At 37.7% G+C, this 27,189-nt stretch overlaps 4 protein-coding genes across 4 annotated transcripts; 3 read left to right on the top strand and 1 right to left on the bottom strand.

Moving 5' to 3' along the window:
- The first annotated feature begins 533 nt into the window (after window positions 1-533).
- Window positions 534-1,505, top strand: LOC131650002 (uncharacterized). Its single transcript, XM_058919743.1, has 2 exons — window positions 534-611; window positions 816-1,505. Exons 1-2 carry the CDS (start codon window positions 534-536, stop codon window positions 1,503-1,505), a joined length of 768 nt encoding a protein of 255 aa, XP_058775726.1.
- Window positions 1,506-3,687: 2,182 nt separating this feature from the next.
- Window positions 3,688-6,512, top strand: LOC131646785 (laccase-11-like). Its single transcript, XM_058916750.1, has 5 exons — window positions 3,688-3,882; window positions 4,020-4,171; window positions 4,250-4,623; window positions 4,763-5,686; window positions 5,883-6,512. The coding sequence occupies exons 1-5, from the start codon at window positions 3,766-3,768 to the stop codon at window positions 6,011-6,013; spliced, it is 1,698 nt and encodes a 565-aa protein (XP_058772733.1). The 5' UTR covers window positions 3,688-3,765; the 3' UTR covers window positions 6,014-6,512.
- Window positions 6,513-16,993: 10,481 nt separating this feature from the next.
- On the top strand, window positions 16,994-19,759 carry LOC131652085 (laccase-11-like). The gene is made up of 6 exons (XM_058921862.1): window positions 16,994-17,315; window positions 17,405-17,556; window positions 17,667-17,911; window positions 17,992-18,120; window positions 18,258-19,181; window positions 19,281-19,759. Exons 1-6 carry the CDS (start codon window positions 17,133-17,135, stop codon window positions 19,409-19,411), a joined length of 1,764 nt encoding a protein of 587 aa, XP_058777845.1. The 5' UTR covers window positions 16,994-17,132; the 3' UTR covers window positions 19,412-19,759.
- A 4-nt stretch (window positions 19,760-19,763) lies between these two features.
- On the bottom strand, window positions 19,764-21,962 carry LOC131652086 (ultraviolet-B receptor UVR8). The gene is made up of 4 exons (XM_058921863.1): window positions 21,611-21,962; window positions 21,308-21,524; window positions 20,768-21,089; window positions 19,764-20,507 (listed from the first exon to the last, which is right to left on the bottom strand). Exons 1-4 carry the CDS (start codon window positions 21,913-21,915, stop codon window positions 20,014-20,016), a joined length of 1,338 nt encoding a protein of 445 aa, XP_058777846.1. The 5' UTR covers window positions 21,916-21,962; the 3' UTR covers window positions 19,764-20,013.
- Between the last annotated feature and the right edge of the window lie 5,227 nt (window positions 21,963-27,189).

Here is a 27,189-nt window from a genome sequence, read left to right as displayed (position 1 = left end):
TGAATTTCCTTATCAATAACCGTGTTTCTTTTTTAAAAATTTAAGGAATAGGATTCGCAGAGGTTCTACAACCACGGTCAGAAGATTCCGGCTCTTGTGCAGTCTGACCAGCCGTGGTTCCAGGATGTACTAGCAGCTTCAGGCCTGAGGGACCTTTGTCAGGTGGGCTACGGGACCATACATAATGGGATGCTGATGGCATTTGTAGAGAGATGGCATCCAGAGACTTCCTCATTTCATCTTCCTCACGGTGAGATTACCATCACTCTTGATGATGTGGCATGCCTCCTGCATCTACCTATCAAGGGTACCCTCCTTGGTCACGGTAGGCTGACGAAGGAGAAAGCGATGGAGATGCTGATTGCTGAGCTGGGGGCTGATCCAAATGACGCACTTGAGGAGGTGGAGAGGATCCGCGGGGCGCATGTGAGGTTTCACACCTTGCATATGTTATATGATGCAGGGCTTCTTGCGGCACATCAGGCTGCTGGCGACGAGGTGGAGGCGGATATACACAGATAGCAGACGCTAAGATGTTACTTCCTATATTTGATAGTCACTCAGCTCTTTATGGATACGAGCTCGTTGTACACAGACTTCTTCTACCTGATGTACTTATCAGATACAACACGTATCACTGAGTACAATTGGGGAGCAGTTGTACTGGCGTATAGTTACTACATACTCGGAGAGGGATGCCTGTGGAAGGCAATGAAAGTGGCAGGAAACTGTACCCTTTTAGTGGTAACAATCTTATCCCTTTCTACTTATTATATATTTGTGATAATAAATTAAAATAATCGTGTTTTTTTCAGGCTTGGATACTTCAACACTTCCCAAACATTATTGGCTGGGATGAGGTGCCTACCTACACTGAGCTCATGCCGCATGCCAGTGCATTCAACCCCCTCAGAGGGAACCAGGTGTCGAATCCTTACAGGCGCGGACTTGATCGGATTGCTGCCGAGAACGTACGTTATGACTGTTATGCTGAGCACCGGGAGACGGTTCCCTTTGATGAGATAGCAATGTATTTTGGATGGTTCGCCGTCAGCTCGACCATCATTGTATGTTATCTCCCGGAGCACGTCATGCGTCAGTTTGGCTACGCACAAACGATGCCTCACAACCCTACAGTCTCCGCTCCTATCACCATGACTCGTCGGCAGTTAGATGAGGTCTTTGCAGACAAGGAGCATCACATGGTTCCTGAGGAGGCTCGGGCGACGAGAGCAGAGAATGATTGGAGCTGTGTCGAGGGGTACATCACCTGGTACTACAGAGTGTCACACCCATACATGATTCCCGCTGCACATGGAGATCCGCCCAGACCAGCCCACGAGGAGATTCTGCAGGCTCATCAGGCTGAGTTGGACCACACTCACGATCTTCTTCCTCGGTGTCGTCAGATAGCTGACACGGGCCTGGGAGCCATTGCAGATGGTTTATTCTCTAAGGGGCCTGAAGAGAGGCGTGTGGTGGATGTTATGATTAGGCTGACATAAGAGGCATTTCTGTACCATAGAAATCGTGTCGGGACTGGTAGGATACTTGACGCTAGAGACAGAGCCAGGAGAGGTGTGGTGGACGCAGAGGCGGAGGTGGGGCCAGAGGCAGAGGAGAACAGCAGGATGATGTCCGACACACACAATAGTGATGCATGTGGTTTTTTTATGTTTGTATTTCTTTGATGATGTATGTTACTTATGTTACTTTGATGATGTATTCTACATTATGACCGACATTATTTATACGATGTATTATTTTTGGTTTACCTACTATTGTGTTTAAAATGCATTACTTTAATTTTACATTTTTGTAACTAAAATTTAGTTTTGGAATGAAATGAACATGATTTGAAAATATAGCAGACTGTTCCGTAGGTGCATCTACGCAACACTCTGTTTTCACCATGTTCCGTAGATGCATCTACGGAAGGCTTGCTGAACTGAAATCACTTGATTTAAACTATATTATATTATTTTTTAATGCTTTCGTAGATGGATCTACGGAAGGAAACACATTTTTTATCAAATAGAGGTGTTTCCGAATGCGCATCTACAGAATCAGGAGACAAAATTAACATTTCATGTGGTGTCTAAGAGATCTATGGGAGGTATTGAAAAATCGCCTTGAAGTATGATTATAATACACTTTTGTTGTTTTTAATATTTTTTCTTTTGCTTCAACTTCCGTGCAACACTTGAAATGCTTTGTATACACTATTTGTCGCATACGGTGTTGTCAAATTGGTGTGTTGAAATATCACTGTTCATAAATAAAAACCAAAATATATTGTTTTGTTTAGGGGTGTTCGCGGTGCGGTTTGGGCGGTTTTGAAGAAAAAAATCATCCGAACCGCAAGAGAAAAAATCGTGCGGTTTGGTTCGGTTCGGTTGGCTTTTAAAAAAAATCCGAACCAAACCAAACCAAACTAATGCGATTTGGTTCGGTTCGGTTGGTTCGGTTTTTTACAAATATTTTATTGAGCCATAATACACATATAGATGACAACATAATTTTGTATTTAGACATTCATACACTATCAAATAACAACAAAACTCGTCATATTTTGACAACAATTTTCCATTTAATATGTAAAATTTAAATTAGAAAAAAGTGGAATATTAAATATAAAATAATAACATAAAAAAATATAAAAAATATTATAATGAAACAAAATAATATAAGAGACAAGAGATTAGTGAAGGTGAAAAAGAAAAAAAATGTGTTGAGAGATTAGAGAAGAAAATGTGCGATTAAAACGAAACTGAAATACGGAACATTTACATAAAAATAGAAGGTGAAAAAGAAAGAATATAAGAGAGTAGAGATTATAGAAGAAGAAGGAAGATGTATGTGGCAAAGAAGGTGTGATAATGTTATTAGAGATTTTAGAAGATCGGGACTAAAATTATATGTGTAAGGATGAGAAAATTGTTGGTAATCATAAGGCTAAGGTATAATAGGTTTAATTTTTGGTTGGATGTGATCTAAGTAAAATTTAGGTTGTAACATAACGCGGTTTGATTCGGTTTGGTTCGGTTTACAAAATACAAACCGCAAACCGAACCAAACCGTGCGGTTTTGTTAAAAGATGACCCAAACTAATCCGAACCAAATACGATTTTTTGCGGTTTCGGTTTGGTTTGGTTTGGTTTGCGGTTTTCTATTGGGTTGGTTTGGTTTTGATCACCCCTAGTTTTGTTAGATGAAACATATTTCAACTTTTACTCATACTATATATCAATCCCCTTAATTTTAAGATATATCCTATAATTAATTTTCTAACACAACTGATTCCGTTAACAACACACACAGTATCTCCCAAACAACAACACCTTACCATTAACAACACATTGCTTCTCCTTAAAGAAAAACATTAGTCTAATTTACAAGATTTGTTTGGTCACATCTACCCTTCACTTTCATCCCACATTTGAACATACCCTTAACTCACCAAAAAAAATTCTGATTCCTTTGCTTAGAAATCTCAGCCTCTAAGGCAATATTCCAATGTCTTTAAGTCCTTATCAGCATATCGCTTCAAAGCCTTCATGTTGCATATATAACGCTTTCATCAACCTAATCATACTTCAGTTTTCTATAACCTTTCATTAAAAAAAAGGTTATTTTTCAACAACTTTTGTAGCAATATTGTATAAATAGTAACACATTTCAGCATTTTTCTTCATCAACAACATCTTGTTCTCACCAACATTCTCATAAACATTACAAAGCAAAAGCTTTTCTAAGAGGAGCTCAATGGCTTATCATACGATGAGCTTCCGCAGTCATGCATCTTTGTTCATTTTTCTGTTTGGTTTTGTTGGATTAATCTCTTTTCCGGTTGATGCAGCAATAAAGAAATATCAATTTGATGTGAGTTATATACATACATTCATATACTATATAAGTACCGTCAAAATTAACCTTTGTAGCATCGATATTTCTAAACAAAAATGTGTCTGGTGTTTGATACGTGTGTGTGTCTATGTGACTGCTTTATATGATTACAGATACAAATGAAGAATGTGAGTAGACTATGCCATGCAAAACCAATAGTAACAGTTAATGGAAGGTATCCCGGGCCAACGATTTACGCGAGAGAAGGAGATAGAGTACAAATCAATGTCACCAACCATGTAAACTATAACATATCAATCCATTGGTAGGTCCATTTGTTATTTTTTACCAAACACAAATTTTGTAATAACATGCAAATTAATTTGGATTATTGTTTTTTTAGGCATGGACTTAAACAATATCGCAACGGTTGGGCTGATGGACCGGCTTATATAACTCAATGTCCAATTCAAACTGGTGGAAGCTACACTTATGACTTCAATGTGACAGGACAAAGAGGAACTTTGTGGTGGCATGCTCATATTCTTTGGTTGAGAGCAACTGTTTATGGTGCAATTGTCATCATGCCTAAAATAGGAACTCCTTTTCCTTTTCCACAACCTGCTAGAGAATTTGAAATTGTACTTGGAGAATGGTGGCACAAAGATGTCGAAGAGATTGAAAAACAAGGAAACCAAATGGGCTTACCCCCGAATATGTCTGATGCACATACTATCAATGGAAAGCCCGGACCGCTTTTTCCTTGCTCGGAGAAACGTAAGAACATTATTAGTCCAAATTCATCTCTTTTATAAGCACTATTTCGCGCACGCGAAATAGTGCTTATAAAAAGTAAAGTACACAATATTTTTCATAATTTTAGTCATTAAAATGTGTGATAAATTTGTTTTTCTAGATACATATGCAATGGAGGTTGAGAAGGGAAAGACATATCTACTAAGAATCATCAATGCAGCACTTAATGATGAACTTTTCTTGTCCATTGCTGGTCACAACATGACAGTAGTTGAAGTTGATGCAGTTTACACAAAACCATTCACAACACAATCAATTCTAATAGGTCCTGGTCAAACCACGAATGTTCTTGTCAAAGCAAACCAACTTCCAAGCAGATACTTCATGGCTACAAGAACTTTCATGGATGCACCAGTCTCAGTTGATAACAAAACAGCCACAGCTATATTTCAGTACAAAGGAGTTTCAAACTCTATCATCCCTTCATTTCCTCAACTACCTAATGCAAATGACACAAACTTTGCTTTGAATTATAGCAAAAAGTTGAAGAGTTTGAATTCTGCTACATATCCTGCTAATGTTCCTCTCAAAGTTGATAGAAACCTTTTTTATATCATTGGTTTAGGCATGAATTCTTGTCCTACATGCATCAATGGAACACGTTTGGTTGCATCTCTTAACAATGTCACTTTTGTGATGCCGAAAACCGCGCTTCTTCAAGCTCATCATTTCGATATCAAGGGTGTTTTTAGAACTGATTTTCCTGATAAGCCTTTGAGTTCTTTTAACTATACTGGCGCGCCTTTAACCGCGAACCTCGGTACTTCGACGGGGACAAGAGTTAGCAAGATTGTGTTTAATTCTACAGTTGAGCTTGTTTTGCAGGATACTAATCTTCTTACTGTTGAATCACATCCATTCCATCTTCATGGTTATAACTTTTTTGTTGTTGGAACTGGTGTTGGTAATTTTGATCCTGCCAAAGATCCTGCTAAATATAATTTGGTTGATCCTATGGAGAGGAACACCGTTGGTGTTCCAACCGGTGGTTGGACCGCAATTCGATTCAGGGCCGATAACCCAGGTATATCTTATTATTAATTAAAGTGACACTAATGATCATTAAGATTGAACACACAGAAAATATTAGGGTTTGAGCTCTAGTGATCACGTCCAATCTAATAATATCGGTTTCTATAAGTTGAACTAGGATTTGTGAACATTTTTCTTAGACATATTATTATGAAATGATAATGACATGGATGCTTTTTTTATTGTAGGTGTTTGGTTCATGCATTGTCATTTGGAGTTACACACTGGTTGGGGATTGAAAACAGCTTTTGTTGTGGAAGATGGACCTGGAAAAGATCAATCTGTTCTGCCACCACCAAAGGATCTTCCGAAATGTTAGCCATGGAAGAAATTATGAAAGAGTTCAGATTGTATTGAACAATGCTAATGTGGAATAATAATTAACTTTTATTATTTGATAATATTTCCTGCAAAAGTTGCAGTTATTTTTTAATTTCAAGATTGAGTGTGAGAAACAATGCAAGCAAAAGATTTGGATAATGTATAAAATTGTTAATTGATTGTTATTTTTATCTTCTTTCCATTATTTTATAAGAAAAGTAAAATTTATTAAAATGAATACAAAGAATATTGGAACTCTATACAAAATACAATCAATATTAGGAGTGGATGGGCCTTTGATAGAGAAGAGAAATCATTTAGATAAATAATTTAGTTATTTAAATTAATGTCTAATTTTTATTAGTAGTACTTTTATAGTTATTGGGCTTTTTATAGTGTTTGGGTCTTCTAGTTAAGGATCCACTATGAATACTATATATGTAGTGTCTTTGACACAATTAAGGATATCAATCAAAGAAATCAAAATTTATCTTTTATCTCTTTTTCCTTAGTTTATTTTAATGTCTTTCTCTTTTATTGTTTAAACCCTAATTCTATATTCTTGGTAGGAATTTCTTCCTATCAGCCTTAATCAAAATTTGGGACATCTTAGTAAGTTCTTCCTTTTGATCAGTAATTTGATTTTATTCTTAATAAAAATTAAGTGATGACAATCATTCATGCATGTTATAGTTTTATAACATTTTTTTTAGAATATTTGTAATAGTATTTAATATGTAGTTGCATGATTGAAAGATGAATTTACGGATGGTTAAGACATTAAAGAAAGTTGACAAAAGAAGAAATAAAAGAAGAATTTTGAAGCGAAGAAAAGAAAATCGGTTCTAAAAAAATCGTGGTGCAATTTGAGAGAATCGTGACACGATTTCGTGCTCAATGGCTTTCTTATATATGTATTAAGAAACCCATCACGGTGCAACTGGGAAGCACCGTGGTGCGATTTGGTGCATTTTGAACTCTAGTATAAAGATAAAAAGCTAGTTATTAAGGAAGATTTGAGATTGGATGATTTTGTAAACGTTTCCGGTTAAAGAGGCCTATTTTGGATGTTTTTACACAATTAAATCTTAGATTTCAGCTGTAATTCGTGTATAACTTAAATGTATTGGCTATGGATATTTACACTGTCATTAGCTAAGTTCTTATTGATTAGGTAAATATATTTTAAGCTATAGTATTATTTAGTTAAATTTGTGTTTAAAGTCTTTTGTATGTTGGCGAATATATGAACTGAATCCAAGTCAAAATTAATTAGTAACCACAACTTTTGAAATTCGGTTTAAGTTACTTGTTCAATCAATAATTACTTTAGACATATTAAATTGTATTATTTGACTGTGATAATAGGTAAAGCTCTTTTGATTACAAACACATATGAGACATTAAGGAGTTGTAATTAAAAGAGAGTGTTATACGAAATTGGTAATAACTGATTTATTAATTCATCATTACCCTAGAGAAACAATTCTAGAAAATAGACATGATTATAAAAGAGTGAGAAATATCTCAAGAGAAGATGAGAGAGAAAACAAGTGAGAGAGAGTCTGAGGTTTCCACCTAGCTACGGTTTTCTGGGAGTTTCTTCTTTTGCAACCGGCAACATCATGGAGGGAGAATGGAGAACAATCATAGGGAAGAGGAGCAGACCTGGTGGGGATAGACAATCCTGGGATATTCTGAGGAAGGAGATTGAGGTGACTAGAAGGGAGATTCTAACCATTTTTATCACAGATTTTGGGGACAAATGGTGTGCAAGAGATTTATTCATAGAATTTAAGGAGTTGGGGTTGATTGAAGAAATTGTAATCCCACCCAAAAGAGATTGGAGAGGACAACGTTTCGGTTTTGTTCGATTTGTCAATGTTACAGATGAAAAGATCTTGGAGACTAAAATGGACAATGTTTGGTTAGAAGGCACTAAGTTAACTGCAAACATTTCCAGAATTAAAAGGAAGGAATCGATGAACAAGCCTAAAACAGTTTTGATAAAGCAACAACAGAGGAACACAAACATAGGATTAGCAGAGAGTAGAGTTAGGCCCAGGATTTCTAAGGGGGGGAGGAGAGACGAGTACCTCGAAAACGTATGCTGATGCCATCAAAGGAGAAGGAGTGAAGAACTCAGAGGTAGAGAAGGAAGCGAGCCAATCATTATTTTTTACATCCAACGAGACTAGGAGATACAAAAAGGCCAAGGTTGGAGTGACAAGGAGAGCTGGAGACGCGTATGCAATTTCCGATAGTTTGTCGGAGGAAGGTATATTCACCGTTGAGGCAACTGCTCTGGGCCCGAACTTGTGTTTGCTGGAGGAGAACGCAGAAGGAGAACTGGAAACTCTGATCAAAGAAGGGGGAGATTGGCTAAACTTCTGGTTTGTTGAAGTGAGGGAGTGGAAGCCGATGGATGTAGAATGCGCTAGAGTGGCTTTTGTGTCCATTTACGGAATACCCTGTTTTACCAGAAATGAAAGATTCATGAATACATTATTGGCAGACATTGGAAAGATGATGAATCCATCCATTTTAAATCAAAAGAGCAATAGACTGGATGTAACAAAAGTTATGATATTTACAGATCACCTAGAGAATATTAGAGAAAGACTCAGGGCCAACATCGACGGAATCTGGCACAACATTCTTATCATTGAAGAGTCGCTGTGGGAAAAAGGGGTTTCGGCCGAAAATGTATCTTCAGCAGATTCCGAATCGGTCGGAGATTCGCTCTCTTACCAGGAGTCACACGGCGGAGACGGCGAAGACGAAGGTACAGCAAGGCACCGCTTGGACCGGAGGTCAACAGAACATGGGGAGGCGAGCCACGAATTAAATGATGTTGACAAGGGAGCAGTTAATCAGCAAAAAGGAGAAGCAGGAAATCAGAAAAGAAGCACAATTGCAGCAAACATTAATGGCTTGGACTCTATGGGGGATAACCGCAGCAGATCAGTAGACTCAGTTTGCGACTCAGATCCCATTTCCGTGAAAACCCTAACCAGGGTAGAAGAAGTACATAAAGAGGAAAAGGGGAGAACGACGTTAAATGATAACATTGAAGTGGTGGGTCCAGGTGGGTTGGTAATATTAAATGAGAATTTATTAAATTCAAATTCCGGTATTAATGAGGTGGAGGTGAGAGAATCTGATCACAATTTGGAGAAAATAAAAGAGAAAATAAAAGATAGGGATGATTTGGCAGAAGAGAAAGCGACAAAAAAGGAGGAAAGAGTAGCAACAGAAGAAGTGGGCCACGATTTGAATATAGTGGGTCATATGGAGAGTGACGGAAAGATAGCTTTAGAAGAGGAAAATGCATGCATGCAGGGGAGGACTTCCTATATCAAAAACAAAGTCAAAAATTCAAAAAACTTCGTGGTGCAAATCAAAAAGGTGAATAAAAATTTCAAAAGGAAGGAAAATAGCAACAAAGGAAAACAGACCCTCTGTTTTGACAAACATTGTCAAAGAGTAAAAAATTGCAAAAAGGAGAGGAAGAAAATAAGAGAGATTTTGGACCTAGGAGACCAAGCGGAAAACTTCATATATCCAGTGGAGAATAGTTTTATTGAAGGAAAAAATTCTAATTTGTTGGGAGCCAACTCTCGACCAATCAAGAATAAGCTTTTCCAGAAGTCAAACTATTTGTCAGGAGGTTTACCTCTAACCTGTGAATCAATATCTAGTGATGATATCAACAATTGCAACAAGAGAATAGCCAATGGAATGCTGAATAAGGCGGCGGAGGGGCTGTGGAACTCAATGGTTAGGTTGGGAATTAAGAACATTTCCGACAAATTTGATCCAATTGCAAAAATAAAGGAAATGGAGCACAGAGATAACAAAGAGGAAGAGGCGACAAAGGGGACCCATAAAACAGCATCTCCATGATTATTTTTTCCTTAAACTTGAGAGGAGGGGGAAGTAGGATTAAGAGGAAGAGAGTCGGATACCACATTCAAAAAGGAGAAGTAGACGTGTGTTTTATTCAAGAGACAAAGATAAGTGGAATAGAGACTAGTATGGTGAAAGAATTGTGGGGAGACAACCTAGTGGAGTGGTCGCACTCGGATGCTAACGGGGCGTCGGGAGGAATTCTAACAATGTGGAAAAGGGATTTCTTCACCTTAAACTTTAGCTTTAGAGGAGAAGGATTCTTAAGCCTTTGTGTGGAGAAGGAAGGTAAAACAATTTATTTTGTCAATGTATACGCTTCTTGCGATATTAAAATAAGGAAAAGGACTTGGGATAAGTTATGCGAGTTCAAAAACAAAAATTTGAAGGGTTCATGGTGTATTGGAGGAGATTTTAATTCTATCACTTCTTTGGAAGAAAGAATTGGCAAGTCATCACATAACTATAGGAGGGAGATAATGTTCTTTAAAGAATTCATAGAGGAAATGGAGTTGGTGGATCTTCCTACCATAGGGGGCAAATTTACTTGGTTTAAAAGTAATGGCAAGGCTATGAGTAGGATTGATAGATTTCTCTTATCGGATTGCTTTGTTGAAGATTGGAAGGTGGAGGGACAATATGTTGGCGAACGGGAGGTCTCCGATCATACTCCCATTTGGTTGAAGGACAATAAAAAGGATTGGGGTCCTAAACCTTTTAAATTCAACAATATGTGGCTCAAACATGAGGATTTTGATGTCTTTGTGGAGGAGGAATGGAAGAAGATTGTGTGTAAAGGAAGAGGTGATTATTGCTTGGCGGAAAAGTTGAAAACTCTAAAAAACCGGTTAGCTTGGTGGAACAAGAACATCTATGGGTGGATAGACCTCAAAATCAACGATGATGGGAAAGAGATGCACTCTTTAGATAACTTGATTGCTCATTTTGCAGGTAATGCTCCGGAAGAGGTGGTTTCAAAAAGGATAAAAGTGGCGGAGGACTTTTGGGACAACTTGAACAAAAGAGAAGGATTCCTTAGACTAAAGTCGAGACAACTTTGGCTTTCCGAAGGAGATGATAATACCCGCTATTTTCACAACTCTTTAAAAGAAAGAAGAAGAAGAAATTCTATTTGCTCCATTGAAACACTGGGGGGAAGATTGGAAGAGGTAGAAGTTGTTAAAGAGTTCATAGGTAAGCATTTTGAAAACTTCTTCAAGGAAGACAACCGAACAAGGCCGAAGTTTAGGGGGATCAATTTTAACACTTTATCAACGGAAGAGTCTTTGGATATAGAGAAACCATTTGAGGAAAACGAAGTGAAGGAAGCAATTTGGTCGTGTGATGGAGGCAAAAGTCTGGGGCCGGATGGATTCTCTTTGGAGTTTTACAAAAGATATTGGTATCTCCTCAAGGAAGATGTTATGAAATGTTGCAATGACTTTTATCACAAAGGTAATCTTGTAAAATCCATAACATCCTCTTTTCTAGCACTTATTCCTAAAAAGAAAAATCCACAAGACTTGTTTGAATATCGACCCATTTGTTTAGTGGGGAGTATTTATAAGATAATTGCAAAGATGTTAGCGGCTAGAATGAGGGGTGTGGTGGATAAATTGGTTTCTCCCAACCAAACCGCTTTTGTTCCGAGAAGAAGTATGATGGACGGGGTTCTTATGGTCAATGAAATTCTTGATTGGGCCAAAAAGAAGAAGAAAGGGTGTTTATTACTTAAAGTAGATTTCGAAAAGGCTTATGATTCCATCTCATGGAATTACATAAGATGGATTTTGGAGAAGATGGGTTTTGGTAGAAGATGGATGAAATGGATGAAAGCTAACATTTTTACTAATCATATGTCCGTATTGGTTAACGGAAGTGCAACTAAAGATTTTAAGGTTCAAAGAGGATTACGTCAAGGGGATCCCATCTCACCTTTCTTGTTTGTTCTTGCTATGGAAGGATTAACCGCTTTAACCAAGAATTCGGTGATGGCGGGAGACTTTAAACCGTTCAAGTATGGTGACGAGGACTCGGTGGATATCCTTCAATTTGCGGATGACACTATTATTTTTGGAGAACCTACTTATGACAACCTTTGGAGTCTAAAAGTGTTGTTGAGAGGATTTGAATTGGTTTCCGGTTTGAAGATTAATTTCAACAAAAGCAATCTTTTTGGAATCCACGTAGGAGATTGGTACTTCAAGTCGGCAACAAAGTTCTTAGCATGCAAAAAAGGTTGTTTTCCATTTAAATTCCTAGGAATTTGGGTGGGGGGAAGGAGCAAACAAGAAAAAAGTGTGGAAAGAAGTGATTGACAAATTGAAAGCAAGGTTAACCAAGTGGAAAGGAAGATGTATTTCCATAGGAGGGAGAGTGACTCTAATTGGTTCCGTTCTTAATGCTATTCCTATTTTCACTCTTTCCTTCTATAAAGCTCCAAGTTTAATAATACAAGAGATAAGAAGCCTTCTAAGCAACTTCTTGTGGAGCGGAAATGTGAAATCAAGATGTATCCATTGGGTTAAGTGGGAGAATGTATGCAAACCAAAGGAAAAGGAGGCTTAGGCATAAGAGATGTGGGAGAAATGAATAAATCTCTACTACTTAAATGGAAGTGGAGAATTCTAAAGGAGGATAATGCTATATGGAGTAGATTCTTACTTGTTAGGTACCATAACCCGAAGATAAAAGTACTTGCTTCAAGCAAGGAACTCCTAAACCGGGAAGATTCAAGATGGTGGAGAGCCATTGTTCTTAACGATTTCAAAGAAGATGTGGATGAAGGGTTCACCGATTGGGTAAGTTGTGAGTTCAAGAACGGAATTAGCACCCTTTTTGGCATAGTTCTTGGTTGATTGATCAACCGCTCCGCGTCACTTTTCCGCACTTGTTTGCTCGTACAATTAATAAACATTGTGCGGTGAGTGATATAGTTTATTGGAATAATGGTATGGCCTCATGGAATTTGGATCCCATCTTCGGAACGGAAGCCTCCATCTCTCCGGCACCGAACGATATTATGAGCAACGGTGTTGTTGAGGAATTAAGGGACTTAAAAGCGCTATTACTAGGAGTAACGCCGGACAATTTGGCAAAGGATGAATTTCGGTGGAAGCTAACCGCTAACGGTGATTTTAAGGTGTCTAGTGTTTCTTTTTTGGTGTCTAATGCAAAGGAGCTAGCTTGGCCTCACAATACCATTTGCATGTTGGATATTATGTGGAAGACTACCATTCCGGCAAAGATCAAGATTTTCACTTGGAGATTCTTCATTAATAGACTCCCGCTAAAAGTCCTTCTTGCAAATAGAGGTGTGTCTACTTTCACTTCCATAGATTGTATTTTTTGCTCTACACACCCGGAATCTTTGGAGCATCTTTTCTACCATTGTCATGTTACAAAGGCGGTTTGGAGAAGAATATATACGTGGTTGGGTGATGAGGTTAAGATCTCTTTAGAGGATTTCAAGAGTTTCGGTAGCATTCAAGAAAAGGTGAAAAACATCAACATTAAAGTTACTATTAACACTATATGGATAGCTCTAATTTGGTGTATTTGGAAGATGAAAAATTCTATTATCTTTGACAATGGGGTGTTTAGCTTTGATGAGGTGATATCAAACATCATGTTTTTTGCTTGGAGGTGGAGTTGTAATAGGGAAGTACAAAGTAGGACTTCTTTCTACGATTGGTTTAAATTACCTTTACTTTGTAACAAAAACCATTAGTGTAATCTTGATGTAAGGGTTGCACCCCTAGTGCGATATCTTATATCCAATTGCTTATTAAAAAAAAAATAAAAGAGTGAGAAATAAAGGATTCAAAATAGCTATTTGTTTTTAATCTATTTTATTCTTAATTCTGCAAACCAAAGCCATATGTAAAATCCCTCGATTTAACATCTTAGTACAATAGTATTACTTAGTCGAAATTTAAAAATGTGGATATGGACTTTTAATCTATTACTTATAACCATTTAATATATTTGCTAAATTAACCGTCAAATTTTTTGCAAAGTTGTTCGGGATTGTTGATTAATTTCAACAAGGAAATTAAATTGTACTTAAAATTATTAAATATTTTATTTTCTGTTAATTAAATTAAAAAATTATTCATACAGAGTTGTTTTTAAATTGTGCACTGATATTGAGGTATGTTTATTTCTGATTGTGTATGTCAGGTGAAAGATTTAGCGGATTACTATTTGATTCAAAGATCAGGAAAACGACAAAAACAAATCGAAAAGCGTCTTGGTTAGTCCGGTTAATAGATGAGGCACAAAAAGAAGAATTAACACTAATACCTTCAGACAACAAGCCTGGTAACAAAGAAGTATTAATGACTAACGATCCACCTAGCCGAAATATGGAAGACTATTGTAAAAGGATTGATGCTGGACAAATTTCTCTTGGGTTTCAACCAGCGAATAAAGGAACAATCAATGTAAAAATGCTACTTAAGGAGCTCCTTAGACTTCACCACTAAGAAAACCATATTCCTTAAAACAGTCTATTAATCAATCATGAAGATGACTTAAAGAAACTTTGAGGCAATGAAATCCAATCAAGAGACATCCAATAGGAACCATGAAGTATCCATAGAGAATCTTGAAACGCAAATTGGCTAGTTATCTAAAAAGCAACTTTACTGTAAATTTTCGTTTTTCAAGCATGTTCATTGAGGACAAGTAACAATTGAAGTTTGGAGTTGTGATTTTTTTAGAGTATATGATGTACTATCTTAGCAGATAAGTCTTATGTTTATATCAATGTGAAGTACATGTGACTGTTTATTCGTCTTGAGCATTACAGTTGGGCATGAGGGTGTGTTGCATTGATTGTCCTATATGTTACACTTGGAGAGGCGACTATTTTTTAGTCCAGGAATCATGCCGGTTAGATTAGTCTATTCAGGTATAAAAACTTATCATGCCTTATTAATTTAGTTCTTTTTGTTGGATGTATGATTCTAAGTTAATGTGCAGTGCTGGATATACGAGCATTTCTCAAACATTTGAGACAAGTTGGTTATGGCTAATACTCTTGGGGCCGCACGGGCCAAGAGATAGAGGGGAAAGTATGCACATTCGGAAGGTATTGTGGAGTACATGAGGAGGATTGATGCGCTTACTATAGACGATGTCATCTGGACACCCTACGCAGACCATAAAGTGCATCACGAGTTTGATGACACTTTGTTTTGGTTATCTATGATGGAAGACCTTAATGGCTAGACAGTTACCTGAGAGGTGTCTGCGCCAATTTAGATATGTCCAAGACATCCCACTACCAGTCTCTGTTATTCCATCTGAGGGCATTGATAGCTGGTTTCGTGGTAACATTATGAGTTTAACACGTGTCGTTACAGATCGTGTAGTGGAGGTTAAATTTCCTGCGGAGTGTGTGGATAGGTATTTGGAGTGGTACCTTACTGTATCACACCCTCACATCATCCAACCTAAGTGGCATGGAGATGATGTTGGACCTTCTCATGTTGGATCTTCACATGCTGGATCTTATCAGGCTTATGTTGGGGTACCTTCTGATGACGTGCCACCGCCTTCACATAGTATTATTTAGACATTGGCACAACATTGTTTATAAGATAACATTTTGACACTTCCATTAATGCATGATAAATATAACTTAACATTTGACAAACGAATACATAACTAAGAGAGAAAACCTAAACACTACCAGATGATTTTGGACGTTTTAACATCTTGAAAAGGTGTCAACAGATCTAGAAATTGTCGCATCAAACTCGATTGGTCCATTAGTAAGCCTACGCTGATATGATCTCCACATAACTTTCAAATCTTCATCAGTCTTCAACTTAATAAAGTTGTATCTCACCCTTCCATCATTATCAATCTAGTCTTCACAAAACTCGATTTTACCAACTTTTCTGTTCTCGGTGCCTAGCAACTTATCATTCAACTTGATCTTAGTAGGGCGAGACAAGAGGCTGTCTCGGGGAGCCGAAATTCTACAGGAGGTTACACCCCATTGAAATACAATTTTATCAAAACAAAAATTGAGGCAGCATTGTAAGATGTTTTTCTTAACAACACGTGACCCATATTTATACAACTTTAAATTCATTCTGGACCACACAAAACGGTCACTGCAATCGCAACCGTACAAAATTGTTGACAAAATCTCAACCTTTCAATTTTCACTCTATTAAAACTACCAAACTTTTCACTCAGGGATGAAAAATTCGGTAAGTTACAGATGCTTTGAAAAATCTGGTACTAGGCAAACTACCGAATTTTTATTTTAAGCAAAAAATCCTCTAAAAAAATCGATAATTTCCTTAACCTATTGGATTTTTTTGAAAAATCCGGTACATCGAATTTTTGATATACACTACCGAATTTTTATTACGTACTAAATTTTTTAATTTGTTCTACCGAGTTTTTGATCAAATTTACTTAAGAGCAATATAAATATTATAAAAATATGTGGGAGGGTCAAGTATAACCGGAGAAGTGCCAGAATAAAAAAACCAGATAAATTCAAATAAATTGTACTCTTTCTATTTTTTTAAAATTACAAGTCACTTTAAAATAGGTAAAAGAAAAAAGAATAAAAAACTTGAATGTTTGGCAATACAAGAGATAGACAAAACTTAGTGTGAAACTAATGACAAATAGCCTAGCACAAGCAAAATATTTGGTAGAAATTAAATAATTAATCAAAAGTAAAATTTAAGCAAATTTTCATCCCAAATATTTGTCGGCCTGAATCATGTTTAGTCTAATTAAACTAGCTTCTAGAGGGCAATCCAATCAATCGCCAGCATTGATATTTGGAAGGAAAATAATTCTCCATTACCAACATGAGTGTAAAATGTATACACTAAAATATTAATAACTTATATGCATTAGGACTCACCCTTGATGAACCATTACTTCTCCTTAACGATAAAGAATAGCCAGTGTATATTAACTTTGGTTTGGCTTCATGTACCTCTCACTCTGAGGTCAAATGTATAAACATTGTTCTTCCTCTACGGAACTCAATACCTTTAAAATATCAATATTTTACTATCTATACAACTCATTAAGGAACTACCAAATCAACCTAGCTCAGTTTTTACCCTTCATTCAACAAACTGATAACCCATTTTACCTTTTTAACAATATTCAAATAAGTATTCAAACATGTGTATGTATGTGCGTGTCTACATAAATATATATAAATGCACCACAATGTACCTGCACTCACAACATTCAAATTTCAAAGTAGTAAGAAGTTAAACATCAAGCAGAACAGAATGGCAAGCTTGGGCGGTTTTGTGTCTGTGTTAACCTTTCTCTTATTTGTCTTTGTTGGTTTAATGTCTTCTTCATCTGAAGCTGCCATAAAGAAATACCAGTTTGATGTGAGTTGTATTTTAATCATATTCAACATGCTTAACTTACTAGCTTGCGACGCAAGGTTCCCTTAAATAGAGTTTTGTTCTTTCTACAGGTTCAAGTGAAGAATGTGAGTAGGTTGTGCCATGCAAAACCTATTGTAACTGTAAATGGAAGATTCCCGGGGCCAACTATTTATGCCAGAGAAGGAGATCAAGTGCTTGTTAATGTTACCAACCATGCACAATACAACATGTCGATTCATTGGTATTGCCCGATTTCGAAAATCAATTAAATACATTATACATATAATTTGAAGTTTTTTACATTAGAAAAAGTTTTTTTTCATCTAACAATCGGATATATGATTATTATAGGCATGGACTAAAACAGTACCGTAATGGTTGGGCGGATGGACCTGCTTACATTACACAGTGTCCGATACAGACCGGAAATAGCTATACTTACGAATTCAACGTTACTGGGCAGAGAGGAACACTATGGTGGCACGCACATATTCTCTGGCTGAGGGCCACTGTCTATGGTGCAATAGTAATTATGCCTAAACTTGGAACTCCATTTCCTTTCCCACAGCCGGCTAGAGAATTTGAAATTCTCCTAGGTAAGTATTATAAAGATCCATATGCTAAGATATGAAGTATGAAAGTTGATGTACGTACTAATTATTTGTGCATGCAATAGGTGAATGGTGGAACAATGATGTGGAAGAGATTGAAAAGCAAGGGAACAAAATGGGATTGCCACCAAATATGTCAGATGCCCATACAATCAATGGAAAACCAGGGCCGCTATTTCCTTGTTTTGAGAAGCGTAAGTAAAATTAAGCAAAGTTTGTTATTATTATGTAAGGGAATGATAATTAACCAGATGTTAGTTACTGGTTTATATAGTTTACAAAAGGTTGAAATCTTTGTTTGAAGTGCAATTAATTTGCTTCAATTTTTCAGACACATTTGCAATGGAGGTAGAACAAGGGAAGACATACCTCATGAGAATCATCAATGCTGCACTCAACGACGAGCTTTTCTTTGCCATCGCGGGTCACAACATGACAGTAGTGGAGGTTGATGCTGTTTATACAAAACCATTCACCACTCAGGCTATACTAATTGCTCCTGGTCAAACCACAAACGTTCTGGTTCATGCCAACCAAGTTGCTGGCAGGTACTTCATGGCCACCAAGGCTTTTATGGATGCTCCAGTTTCAGTTGACAACAAAACTGCTACAGCTATATTTCAATACAAAGACATACCAAACACTGTCCTACCCGTCCTTCCACAGTTGCCAGCTACCAATGGCACGGGTTTTGCTTTGAGTTACAACAAGAAATTAAAGAGTTTGAACTCTGCTAAGTACCCTGCAAATGTTCCTCTCAAAGTTGATAGAAACCTCTTTTACACTATTGGTTTAGGGAAGAATTCTTGCCCCACATGCGTCAATGGAACCCGGTTTCTTGCTTCCATAAACAATGTATCTTTTGTGATGCCTCAAATTGCGCTTCTCCAAGCTCACTACTTCGATATCAAGGGTGTTTTCAGAGCTGATTTTCCTGATCATCCTCCAACTCCTTTCAACTATACCGGTGCACCATTATCAGCCAATCTCGCCTCTTTAACAGGCACAAGAGTAAACAAGATTTCCTTCAATTCGACAGTGGAGCTAGTTTTGCAGGATACAAATCTCCTCACAGTTGAATCACATCCATTTCATCTTCATGGATATAACTTTTTTGTTGTTGGAACTGGTATTGGTAATTTTGATCCTGCTAAAGACCCTTCTAAATACAACTTGGTGGATCCAGTTGAAAGGAACACAGTTGGGGTTCCTACAGGTGGTTGGACAGCAATTCGTTTCCAAGCAGACAATCCAGGTACTTCCGAATTTTGTACTAAGTTTCTATGATATTTAACTTTATGGCATAATATTCTGCTATATCATGGAATGATTTCTTATAAATATGATTGCACAGGTGTTTGGTTCATGCATTGTCATTTGGAGCTGCATACTGGTTGGGGGTTGAAAACAGCTTTCCTTGTTGAAAATGGACCAGAACAAGGTCAATCTGTTCTGCCACCACCAAAGGACCTTCCATCATGCTAGTCATTGATTAAAAACTGACCAAAGAAAAGTTGAATTAAACAGTATTCAATGTTTTTAATGTGTTTTGTCTATTCAGCCTTCATGTAAAAGTTGCAGAGGGTTTTTACTTGAGAGAAAAATAAGGGGAAACAATGTCAGGAAAGATTTCAAGGATTTCTTGAAATTAAATTTCCATGTAATGATTCTTTATTTCATTGAGCATTACTAATTTACTATAGACTATTAAATTTCTTCAGCTACTTGGACCAATATGTCCTGCAAAATACATCCCAGTAAAGACCAATGAAAAACTAAGATCTCTGCTTCAACCAATTATTAATTTTTCCTCTTACTAACTAGAATGGTTCCGTAATGATCAAAATATACTCAATTTTATTCATGATTAAATGCACTTCATTGTAATATTATCAACATTATTCATTACTAACAGTTTTACAATTTGGACTGAGGGAGTGCTTGGAATTGTTTCAAGTCCCCACCCTTTAGTTTAAACTTGTATACAGCTCTTAAAAGAGACACAGGTTTTCCATAGTACACTCTTTCCTGTGTTATTTTCCTATCTGGTTCATAAATTTCATATTAAGACATTTGTTGAAGACATATCAGCCAGCAACTAGAACCAGATTATGATCAAACCCAGACACAGCCTGCAAAATTTGAAAACCTTCTAAGGAATCAAGGTAAAACGGCTCAACTTCGTCCACAGAACTTGACAGTCCAAGTCTACCATTTTTACCAGAGCCCCAGACCCACATTTCTCCTTTTGACGTGAGAGCAACCGTATGTGCACGCCCTGCTGAAACCGATACAGGATTCTCCCCGGCCAATGCAGGAGTCAAGGCAGGAAGGTTGGCAGGCCCTGGCCTTCCAAGCTGAGAACTCTGGTTCCACCCCCATGAAGCAATGTTTGTAGTCCCCACAGTGTCACTACTATCATCTGATTCATCAAGCTGGCATATTGCCAAAGAATGACCAAGCCCTGCTGCTACAGAAATGGGAGTATAATTTATCTCAACAGGAAAGAATCCCAAATCTTTTGTAGCTCTCCCCAGTTGGCCGTACACGTTACTCCCACAACTCAAGAGGGCACCATCACCTGATAAGGGTAAACAATACTTGAGAACTGAGTGAGAAGAAAAACTCATATATGTAAGAATTTGCTAGAAGAAATATTGAGTAAATTACTATTCTAATCTCTAAAATTGTTCAGACTCTGTCGACTTTAGTACCTGAATTGAAGGAAATTTTAAAATAATAATTGAATTCAAAAAGTCTAAAGTGATAGTGTCCTACAATTTCAGATACAAAATTGACGATTCAATAAAAAATTATGCATTGTAAATTAGTGTTACATACGGCAAAGAACTAAAGAGTGATCAAGGCCACATGCAATATCAACAACTTGAACATTACGCAATTCTTCCACCAAGCGAGGTTCCCATATTATTGGCATGTTATTCTCCTCCTCCATTCCTTGTAAGACTTTCTTTTCGGCAACTTCTAGGTCTGAACTCGTGATCTGTGCTTTGTCTGAAATCGTGGTTGCAGTGGAATCTAATGGAGATGACTCCAAATGACCATTCCCCATATTCCCTATCCTTCCATCCGCATAATAGCCCCACCCAAACAACTTTCCATCCACAGTCAATGCAAGAGCATGCCCCCAACCAAATGAGACCTGTTCAATCAAAGAAATAAAGCTTCTTCACCAAGCATTTGAAGGATCAGTGTAGAACCGATACTTCATATTGAAGCTAGTGTTTAATAGTAATACATGTTAGAATCCAACACCGTCTCAACACCAACACACATTCAATTACTTCAAATCTCACAAATTATTACCCTTGTCGATGTGCAAGAATCTTGCTAAATAAGCTCTTAATTAAGCAAAAATACCTTTTTTATGTTTTCTCCAGAAAGTGCTTCAATTCTGGAAGGCACAACAGCTTCAATTATATCTTTCCCAAGACCAAGCTGTCCACGTTTGGATTTCCCCCACACCCAAACAGAACCATCTTCTCCAACAGCAGAAGAAACAACTCCAGATGCAAAAGCATTACACACCTTCACATTCTCTAGCCCCTCTACTCTTTTAGGCTCATTCCATGTTTCTCTGTATTCCAATTCTTCACATTTTTTTACATCACAAATCAAAGAACACACACGCTAATTAATAAACTATAGTAAATTTTACCTTACCTTGCTGAAAACCCACGACCGAGTTGAGCTTCGTTGTTTCTACCCCAAGCCCAAAGATGGTGTTCAAAAGAGATTGCAAGAGAGTGGTAGTGACCGGCATGGACGCTGAGAATGTCAGAAGGTAAAGAAGGAATTGGAGTAGGTTCGTATGCGTCTACTCCCATACCGACACTGGTTGTTGCTAATCCTAAAGCTCCCTGGCTTCCATCTCCGAAACTCATCACCGTACTCATCCATCTCCGGCGAACAACAACCGCGCCGCTTTTCAGATTCAGGCTCCTCAACAATACCCGTGATCGCCACATTTCTTTCCACCTACACTGTATAGTGTCGTACTGTCAATGTGTCACGTTTTGTTCTATAAAACTTTACTCCATATACCTCTACATTTATCCCCCACCCCTACCATTCCTAAAATATTTTCATTTTGGCTAGGAACATATTAACTAATTTAATATTTTACTTTTTATCATTTCTATATGCTCTTTATAGGATAATTTGTTATGTTTTTTTGGTTTGTATTTTGTTTTCTTAGAGAATTGTTGATATGTTCTCCCCTCCAGTTTGTAATTAGTACGTATAACTTTATACTATTATGTTATCTGATTGTGTACCGAATTACTTAATGGTAAATTATTCGATGGTCTTTATTTATTTTTTAAAAAAAATTATGTTATAGATATGGAAATCTTTTTACAAATATGCGATAAAAATTAAATATGTTTTAGATACCATTCATGCATTCTCGACTAAATAAATATTTGATATACAAGAAGTGATGATTAGGTGGATTTAGGAGGTTGAAATTTGTAATAAAGTAACTGTGATCATCACTCGTTTAGATATTGAAACATACAAGATATGGAAAAGCAAAAAATAAAAAATAAAATTGGTAAACAGATAATGAAACACAAAATGCCACTAGAAAATGCAGCTAACCATTCAAAATCAGGTCAACACTGTCAAAAGATGGTTTTGGATTGAAGATTAATGTAAGATGTAGACTTCATAACCACGGTTTTCTTGATATATTAGAAGGTCATTCGTTTGTTGGTCGGCTAAGCGCAAATGAGCAGCAACATGTTATTGATTTGACAAAGTGTTGTGTTCCACCAAGACACCTTTTGTTGTATTTGCAAGAACGAGATCCGGAGAATGTCACTCGGAACACGCAAATAAATAAACATAAGTGTAGGTTACAAAAAGAGATAAGAGGTCCAAGAATAGAGGTACAATATTTGTTTAAGCTGATAGAGGATGCATACTGTATTTAATGGAGTAGAAAAATATATGACTCACATGTTGTGAGAGATTGTTAGCTGAAGATTTCGTTGAACAAATATATGTGCTTCGAAGGAGTGTATGATCGAAGGCAAGGTGGTTACTGATGACCATCTCTGAGAAATATAAAATGGCTACTGATGGCCATGTTTCGATAGTAAAAAATGTCTAAGTTTTTTATGAAGATGATGGCTACTGAAAGCTATTGGAAGGACATATCCTCGAAGACTTAGACAAAATTTATGAATTTGCTTAAGTATTATCATTTAGCGTGTTTGTTAGTAAGTGTTATTAACATACTGCCACGCGTCGAAGATGGACTCAGGCGGGAAGATTTGAAATTCGAAGATAGTTGCGTAACTGCTTATTCACAGATGTCATCGCTGGAAGTTCTTATGAGAAACGTGGCAGCGGATTAGCATAGGGCCGTTATGGTCGAAACTAGTATAAATAGGAGTTTTTATGATAGAATTCCGTGTGTTCATTTTGTACAAATCACTCACATATTTACTCAAGTATCAAGCGTTAACGAGAACGAGTTCGCTGAGAAAATGTACGTATGACACCACCATCTTAATACATGAGTATTATCTTTTATTGCTTTTCGTTTTCGAATATCTTTAAATTCTTGCATTCTACTTACTTCTTGTCATTTACATTACTGTATCTTTACTTTTATGTTATTTACTTTCATGTTATTTACTTTCAAGATCTTTAACAGTTTTATGTTTTAAGATTCTTTTTTTAACATAATTGCATGTTACGTTATCTGCGTTGTTTACATTTTAAAGTCATAATCACATATAATCAAGTCATCACTAAAAGTGTATGTTTTCAATCGAATAACATTTGTCGAAGACAACGAATCATGAACATGGTTCTAAAGAATATTGATAACAATCTAATTGACTATGTGTCCTAGGATCAATCTAGTCGATCCTGCGAGTAACCAAATCATATTTATTATAGTTTGGAGGACTAGCGGTTGTTTACCGGAAATCACCGTAAACAAATTGGCACGCCCAGTGGGACAGTGTCGAACGGATTGTTTTAATCAATTGCTTTGTTTTGTCTAGACAATATCAAGACCTTGTATGAACCTTAGGAACGGTAAATTAACAAACAGTGCACAACCGGTTCCCAAACGAAGGTACAACAAGAAAATGGCTGTTACAGCCAGTGCAGGGGGTGATCAAGATCCCTCACAAAGCACAGGATCAGGAGCGGCAAATTCGAATTCCACTCAAGGAACAAGGGATACAACGGGTCCAAATGGATCGAGACCTGCAGATAATTCCCAGTCGGTGCCTGAGAATAATACAGGACTTTCAGGGACTTTGCCAGTTTCAGTGTCAACAACTGCACCTTCGACCACGAGTGCAGAGGAAGTATTACCGTTTCCCTCAACAAATGCTGCAAATAACTTGTCTAGTCAAGGCACGAATTCAACTTTCGAATGGAGGCCAAATCCTCCATACGGGATGCCATTTCCTTTTGGATCAGGCGTACGAGGGGCCGGACCTACTTATGTCCCAACTAATAATGCGACATTTTCACCAAATGTGGGATCTGCAAGTCGAAGTACACACAACGTTGGTTTTTCTACCCAGGTGCCTCATTATACCACAAACAGCCAAGCAGCATTTCGACAAGAAATGGATGCAAGCAACCATGATATGCTAGGGGCTTTAGCCAAAGAATTGACTTCAATCTTTTCCCCATTATTGACAAACATTTCTTGCACAAATAGGGAAAATGTAGAAACTTTCCAAAAGATGTCATCTCAAATGAATCGGATGGCGGAGTTCATGGGTGTAACACAACCAAAAAGGAAAGATAAACAGCCCGCGTACCAAGAGGGAATGCCCGTTTTAGAACGCATACAAGATGAGGGCCCATCATCGAGACCAACCATCCGAGACATAAACTCCTTGCGGAGGACGAATTGGACAGAAGAAATTCCAGTAATTAATTTAGAGACTTCAAGTCAAAGAACCGTCCCCGTTCGACAAGAAACGGAGGAAGAACAACCCAGAGTAAGAGTTGTAGGTAGAAATGAACATCCAGATGGGGTTGTTCAAAGAGTCAGAAGGGAAAATCTGGCCACGGAGAATAACTTGACTGCTATGATAGAAAGGGTGATGGCCAATAATGGCCTAAGTACTGGACTCAGACGTCCAAATTATACATCCCCTATATCAGACTATATTATGCAGACAGAATTACCTAGGGGCACTAAGGTACCCAAATTTACAAAATTTTCAGGCGAAACTAACGAATCGACAGTGGAACACATTGCTAGGTATCTAACAGAAGCAGGGGACTTGGCAGGAAACGAGGACTTGAGGATCAAGTATTTCCCTAGTTCGCTGACAAAGAATGCCTTTATTTGGTTTACTACTTTGCCACCCAATTCGATAGATGCGTGGGCATACCTAGAAAGATTGTTCCATGAGCAATTTTACATGGGTCAAACTAAGATAAGTTTGAAGGAATTGGCCAGTGTTAAGAGGAAATTCACGGAGACTATTGATGATTATTTGAATAGGTTCCGTCTGTTGAAATCTAGGTGCTTTACGACAGTTCCTGAGCACGAACTTGTCGAAATGGCTGCAGGTGGTCTAGATTACTCAATAAGAAAGAAATTAGATACCCAATACCTTAGGGACATGGCCCAGTTGGCAGATAGAGTTCGACAGGTCGAACGCTTGAAAGCAGAAAAGGCTAGGGCTAATAAAAGTCATAAGAAGGAAAGGATAGCATACGTCGAAGCCGAAGACGCCGATGATGAGTCTTGCAATGACTCATATAGCCTGGAGGAAGTCGAAATAGACTTAGCAGAATTAAAAGAGGCACCACCTTATGCCTGCAAACTATTAAATCCTGCAAATGGAAAGAACCCTGTAGAAAATGATAAGAATGATAGGTTTCCTAAGAAAACTTATACATTTGATATTACTAAGTGTGATGAAATATTTGATCTATTAGTAAAAGATGGCCAAATGATACTACCTCCTAATTCCAAAATTCCTCCGTTGGAACAACGGAAGAAAAGAGGTTTCTGTAAATATCATGGGTTTTTAGGCCATAAAACTTCACAATGTTTTCTTTTCAGGGATCTAATTCAAAATGCTATCAATGATGGAAGGTTGAAATTTGCTGACAAGACCAAGAGTCACATGAGGGTCGATACCAATCCCCTAAACATTGCTGATGCTAGCCTCTGTGAGGTAGAAGATATCAACATGGTGGAAGTATCGGAGATCGAAGTGGCGGAAACTAAGGCAATGCTCAACGGAAAGCAGGCTACTGAAAGCCTAAATGATGAAATAATCTTCAATACTGAGATTGAAGAAGCTTCCCAAACAGAGATGACTGAAGCACCAAAAGAAGAGAGCAATGAGGCCACTGAAGACCTCAGGATAAAACTCCAGAAAATCCAAATCTCTGAAGTTGCTCCAGCGGTGGTTAACATGGTTAGCGCCAGACACCCAACATCTGAGTTTGGCGAACTAGAGACACGGCTGACAAGGCAGAATGGGGGTATTAAAGTTCCTCTAAGAGCTGAAAGCCTCAAAGACTACCTATGGAATTGCCATGAGAGAAATGGCGGAAAACAATGGATGTGCCCAAGGTGTTCGATCATGCTGAATCGAAGAATCGAAGCCAATTTCGAAAGGGCTCGACGTGAAAGATGGGAACACCCAGGGAGAGAACCAAATCCTTTACTACAAGTGTACCCAAGGATGGATGAAAGCTTATTAGGATTTTTGATCAGATGCCACAAAGGGAACTCTGAAGTTGCACTCTGCCCCAGATGTGGGGCAGCCTATGATGAGATGATAGCACGATCATTTGAACGTGTGCACTGCTCCATGAATCAAGAAACTCAGGGGCTACGTCCTGACCTGTATGGTTTCGATGTATGGACCCCAACGAAGAGACCAGATAGTCCACACCCTAGAATTCGAAGGGTAACGTTCAAAGTCCCTGCAGATCCACCTAGGGATAGATGGGTACAAGCCGATGCAAGAACCAACAAACGGCGTAGTTGGGACCAAGGAGGAAGAACCGCAATGGCATATAGGAGACAATTTCAAAGGCCAAATCGAGAGACATATCGATCGGAGAACTATAAGGGAAAAAACCCTATGTCTCGGTCCCAATGGAGGAGGCACCAGAGGATGAAAAAGGCCCAGAAGGAATATAGACCAAGAGAAACTGGAGAAACTAGCAGCAACCAAGTCCCATACCAGGGAGCAAAGTCAAACAAACCTCCGGTGGAACGTGCATTGTTC

Source organism: Vicia villosa, linkage group LG2, assembly GCF_029867415.1.
Source record: "Vicia villosa cultivar HV-30 ecotype Madison, WI linkage group LG2, Vvil1.0, whole genome shotgun sequence".
NCBI lineage: Eukaryota > Viridiplantae > Streptophyta > Magnoliopsida > Fabales > Fabaceae > Vicia > Vicia villosa.
Note: the sequence above shows the minus strand (reverse complement) of the source record. Positions and strands in the feature narration are given on the sequence as shown.